Here is a 5,334-nt window from a genome sequence, read left to right as displayed (position 1 = left end):
TGTGAGATCTTCCCGGACCAGGGCTCAAACCCGTGTTCCCTGCATTGGCAAGCGGATTCTTAATCACAGCGCCACCAGGGAAGTCCCTCCATTGGTCCTTGACCATCCTTCCACAGTCAAGCAAGGAACTCAAAGTCAGTTGTCTATTACCATGACATCAACTGAAAACTAAAAAATCCAAACTAGCTGTGCATATCCTGCAACAGGCATACCAGCACTGTGTATACAGACACTACCAGCATTATGTATACAGACATGCTTCTCAACTAAATCCGATAACACATCTTAAAATTAATGCATTCCCTTGATCTCAAAAGGCCAGACTGGATAAAAGTTAGGCCACTGCTTTGTTTACTCTTTAAAACATTAAAATCTGTGCTGACAGTGAGTGGCACACAAAACTATACTTAGACATTGTGCTGGTTAACACAATACTTGCATTTCCCTGTTCATTAGCCATTGGTACATCTATAGTCTTGGATAGGAATTAAAAATGAGAAATAATGAGAGAAATTTCCTGAGTTACTCCACCTTTAAATTACATTTCATTAAGACTTATCCTCTGAAATTACTGGTTGTCCTATCCTGTTTACGGAGAACTTAAGAAACCTCTCATAATTCTGACATCTTTACACATAAAAAAAATTGTATACATGTAAGAAAGGTTCCTATAGATGTCACTTTATCATTTAAAAATCACTTTAGCCAAAAAGACGTAAAAGTAAAATTACACATTTTATTCATTCATTCCATCAGCTGAGAATTGCTCAATTGTACAAATACGATATTGTACAAAAAAATCACAAAATGTTACAAAATAAAAAAGTACAAACTGCATTACTTAATAAATACGACTAAAAGTAGTTAAAGTGGAAATGAGATAGGTTTTAGGTTGGAAACATTGTTTGACCCAGCAAACCATACAAGCTCTTGTATACAGACATTTTTATTTGTACATAATACAGGGCAATCCTATTTTGCCTTGTGAAAGAATTTAAAAGGAATAGACTATGAAGACAGTATTCTTCTGCCGGAAAATAACTGCCAAGGTTGGTTGGGGGCATTTATGCCATTAGTTTTTCAATCTCTCGGGTGAATCCAAGAGGCTGTATATAAAGCAGGAGGCTTATCTCGTCACAAAGTCTTCTATCACATTAAAATTATTTTTTCAACAAAATGACAAATATAAATAAAAACAATTGAGAGCACCAGACAATCTACTCTAAACCTCAACCAGAGTACAGAATAATCACTCTGCCATCAGCAAATATCAGACTTTCATTCAAGTAAGAGCTGGTACTATTCTTTAAAGAAAAAAAAAATTCTTCCCATAACCTCCCCTTAAGTATTTTCTCTTTAAAAGGGTGACCATTTCTAGAAAAATAATGATTTTCCAAACAACAAATCTGTTTCATCAAAACGGAACGGGCCAATCATCTGGTAATATGAATGCATCAATATCCATTTTAAATAATTACTTAGGAACTGTAAAATTCAAATTCAACAACAAAAAATACTAAATCACAAACTCTGTCCAAAATAATAAACTTCATATAAAGCACTTCTCTGGATTTATGCCGGAAAGCTGTGTGTCAAAATGGAACACATCATAGATGAAGATACACCAATTGTTAAAAATGTTGTGCAAAAATACATTCTTATAGAAAATAGATTACCAGGAATGAACAAAATTTACACTGTGAGAAACCAGCTTGCAAATTAAGTAGTGCCAACTTTATACAGCAAATGATAAATAGCAGTAGGATCACCCAAAGCTATCATGAAACATCACTTCGGTGCCCAGCAACCTTCAGCTCTGAGGAGAAAACATTCAAAAAAATGATTAAGGCATTACACCTACAGTAAATCTACTTGAAAGTTTAAAAGTGCTATTACCCTGATTAGAGTTCATGTAATTCTCCAAACACAAATTAGGTCTGCAATTTTCCCAGGGTGGAGGGGTTCAGACACTTCAAGAGCATGCGTTTTGTTCAATATACATTTTGGATAGGGATATGGCCATGGACTTGGCGAGTTCTTCGTCGCGTTTTCTTTGCACTTGAGTCTGCCTGCACCAAGTGTCATACTCCGGATTCGGATAGGAGTGATCAAACACCGCGTCGTAATGTCCGTTACTGAGCCAACTGAGCCAAATGCTAGGCCTTAGGGAATCCTCTGGGCCCAAATAGTGAATCATGGTAGACACCGTGGGGCTCTCCAGCCTCCCACCAGTAGTTAGATGTATATTCACGTTCAGCATCTGCCCCATGGCCAGAAGTTCAGGGTACCCGGCCCACGCCCCGTCCTGAGCAGCGGCGATGATAAACTCCCCCACGTCGCCCTCAATCAGGGGGCTAAAGTGGTCGAGGTGGTCGGCGATGTAGTGCACCGTCTGCTCCCGCAGCTCCCGGTGCAGGCTCTGGTCCCCGTACACCGCCTTGCTGACCGCTCGGTAGAGGCAGTTGCCGTCGGGAATGATGTGAAATCGGTACTTGCTCCTCTGCCGCAGGTACTTGTCCTGTCTCTCCACCTCGGCCAGGTACAGGGCCAGCTTCTCATCCTTGGGATCCGACCTGGAGACGATCGCCGCCTCGGCCGCGCCACCCGGGACCGCCTCGCCGCTTCGCGCCGGAGGCGCCTCGGCCTCCGGGTCGGGCCGCCGCGCCTCGTCGGCGCTGGGAGGAGGGTGGACGCGGTCGCCGGCCCTGTCCCAGCCCCGGAGGCTCCTCTCCGCAGGGCGCTCCTCGGCCCACGGGCCGGGGCCGGCTTCCGGGCTCTCCGGGGGCGGCGCGGGGCCGCGGTGCTTGGCGGCGGCCAGGGCCTGGCGGTGCTCGCTCAGTCGGAAGTTTCTTTCGGGCCCCTCGCGGGCCGCGTCCACGCCGGCGGGCTCGGGGCCGTCGGGCCTCAGCAGCTCCTCCAGGAGCCAGGCCGAGGAGCCCCGCCGCGGGGGGACCGGGGCGCCGGATGGCGGAGCCAGCAGGAGGCAGCGGCCGCGCGGGGCGGCGGGCGCCGCGGCGCCGGGCTCCGGGCCGCGCAGCAGGAGCCGGTCGGCGCCCAGGGCCCGCACGGTGATCTGAGCCGTGGACGTGTAGTGCGGCGGCAGCGGCGGCTTGCAGGACCCGCCGGGCGGCCCGGCGGCGGCGGCCGAGGCGGGGGCGGCGGCCCCAGACACCATCTCGAAGCAGGAGGAGAAGGCGGGCATCTTGGCGGCGGGGGCGGCGGCGGCTTCGCGGGGCTCGGCGGCCGCGGCCGGCTGGCACTCACCGGTATCGGGCTCCGGCGCGCCTCCGGCGGGTCCCGGGGGCTGCAGCGATACCTTGAACTGGGCGGCGGCGGCGGCAGCTGCGGCGGGCGGAGCGGGGGCTGCGGCCGTGGGACCAGGGCCCCCGGCTGGGTAGTGGGTGCAGACGCTACTGTAGAGCTGCATGTCCCTGCCCGCCGCTCGGCCCCTTATAGGCGCGCCGAGCCCCGGTGAGGGGACACACCCTCCGGGCCCGGGAGAGGGGGCCGGCCGAGCGCGGTGACCCAGTGCCCCGAGAATAGCAATGACCAAAGGGCCGCCGGCGCGTCAGGAGCCGCATATAGCGCCCGGGGCCCCGCCAAATTCCTGCTGCGCCACAGCACGCGGTGGGGGCGGGGAGGGGACGCGCGCTCGACCCCTGCCGGCGCGCTCGGCCCGCAGACCCGGGACGCGTGCGCCCGCTGCAGCTGCTCCGGCCCGCGGCGGCCGCTGGGGACTCTCGGAGGAAGCCGCCCGCCCTGCTGGAGCACGTCCCACCGGCTAGGAGCAGCGCGCGGCTCGCTGAGGGGCCAGGGGGCGGGGCCGCGGTTGTTTACCTCAGGCCGCGCGGCCGCGTCACGTGCCCCCGCTGGAATGCGCGGCTCGTCGCGTCGCCCCATTCAACCGCCGGGGTTCGTCCTGCCCCTCCGGCTCGCCCCGCCCTGTTCGGCGACGTCATGGGCGTGGCCCGCGGCGCGGGCGCGCGGGCGGGCGAGCGAGGAGCCTCGGAGCTCTCTGTACGGTGAAGGGGATCTTTGCCGCTGCCCCACCTCAGCCGCAGTTTTAGACGCCGCGCTTTTCTGGGCTGCTGCAGCGGTCGTGGCGGGATGGGCACTTCTTGGGGCGGGCTAGAATGCTGAAAGGGCGCGTTTTGGAAGAAGCTTCCGGGTTCGATATGGAGAACGGAGAGCTGCTCTGAAACCTGCACGGCCTCTGCCTGGTCATAGCACCACTGCCGTCTTTTTCATTCAGTCCCTTGGGTTGTATTGTTAACGTAGCGTGACGCCTCCCTTTCTCCCCAGCACCTTGCTGCCCTGCTAAACCGAAACCAACTTTTCTGCAGCCCTAACCCGTGACGACGAGCAAATACAAGACGGGCGAAATACCAAATGCCTAACCGAGCCTTTTGAAACTAGGGGCAGCTGCTAACCATGGGTCAGAGGCAAAGTAGAGAGGGTCGTGATGCATCGCGAATGTGTTGAAATTGAATAGAATTTTGAACATAGTTCTACCCAATTGTGTTAGTTGTCCCTGTTTGTAAAGGAAAGCCGTAATACGCACATGATCAACCGTGTACTGACTGTATAGTAGTAGGCAGCTCTTGCTATATTCTGAGCTTTGATCACATGCTAAACTAACAGGCCCTAAACGTTCAAAGGGAACCTAGGAAGCTGTCCCACCTTTTTACTGATGAGGAAATAGCTTACGTTGTGGCATACGCCTCCCCCGACCCTTCCGCTGAAACGTAAATTCCATGAATGGAAGACTTAGTCTTGGAAACCAAAGGTTTGTTAGAGTCACGAACCCCAGCACAGAGCCTGGCACGTAGTTGGAACTAATTAATATTTACTGAATGAATGAATTAATGGAAGAGGAGTTCCCAAGACACTGGAGAAGCCAGAATTACGATCCCGGTCTCCTGACCTCAGCCAGGGCTTTTAATTTGCTGTGGTGGGTGTGACTGCAGGATCCCAGCAGCGTTTGCTCGGGTCACATGAACCTGTTAGGCAAATCAACTCAGAAGGAAAAACAACCACTTAAAAGTCTAACCGTCTTTTCAGCTTCTGGTGACACCCCATTGGGAGCTTGTAGACCCCACTGGCTAACTAGAAAAGGGAAATTACTTAGATTTCATCACTGCAAATCCTAAAGCAAGAATGTGTTTTGAACAGACTGGAGTAAACACAGGGGGGAAAAAAGAAAACAAGACTAGGTACACAGAAGACAGGCTAGGTCTGATGTACCAAATTAGGAATGTCAAAAAAAATTCAATTGAGTAAATTTGACGATCTGATTGGCTTTATTAAGAGATTCGGGCTTAATTCCATCAGGCA

The 5,334-nt window shown here is 52.3% G+C and overlaps 1 protein-coding gene across 1 annotated transcript; it reads right to left on the bottom strand.

Moving 5' to 3' along the window:
• Positions 1-276: 276 nt before the first annotated feature.
• OTUD1 (OTU deubiquitinase 1) lies at positions 277-4,169 on the bottom strand. The gene has a single exon (XM_079913928.1). It carries the CDS (start codon positions 3,425-3,427, stop codon positions 1,973-1,975), a length of 1,455 nt encoding a protein of 484 aa, XP_079770054.1. The 5' UTR covers positions 3,428-4,169; the 3' UTR covers positions 277-1,972.
• Positions 4,170-5,334: the final 1,165 nt, after the last annotated feature.

The sequence above is a fragment of the Stenella coeruleoalba genome (assembly GCF_951394435.1).
Source record: "Stenella coeruleoalba genome assembly, chromosome: 2".
Taxonomy (NCBI): domain Eukaryota; kingdom Metazoa; phylum Chordata; class Mammalia; order Artiodactyla; family Delphinidae; genus Stenella; species Stenella coeruleoalba.
Note: the sequence above shows the minus strand (reverse complement) of the source record. Positions and strands in the feature narration are given on the sequence as shown.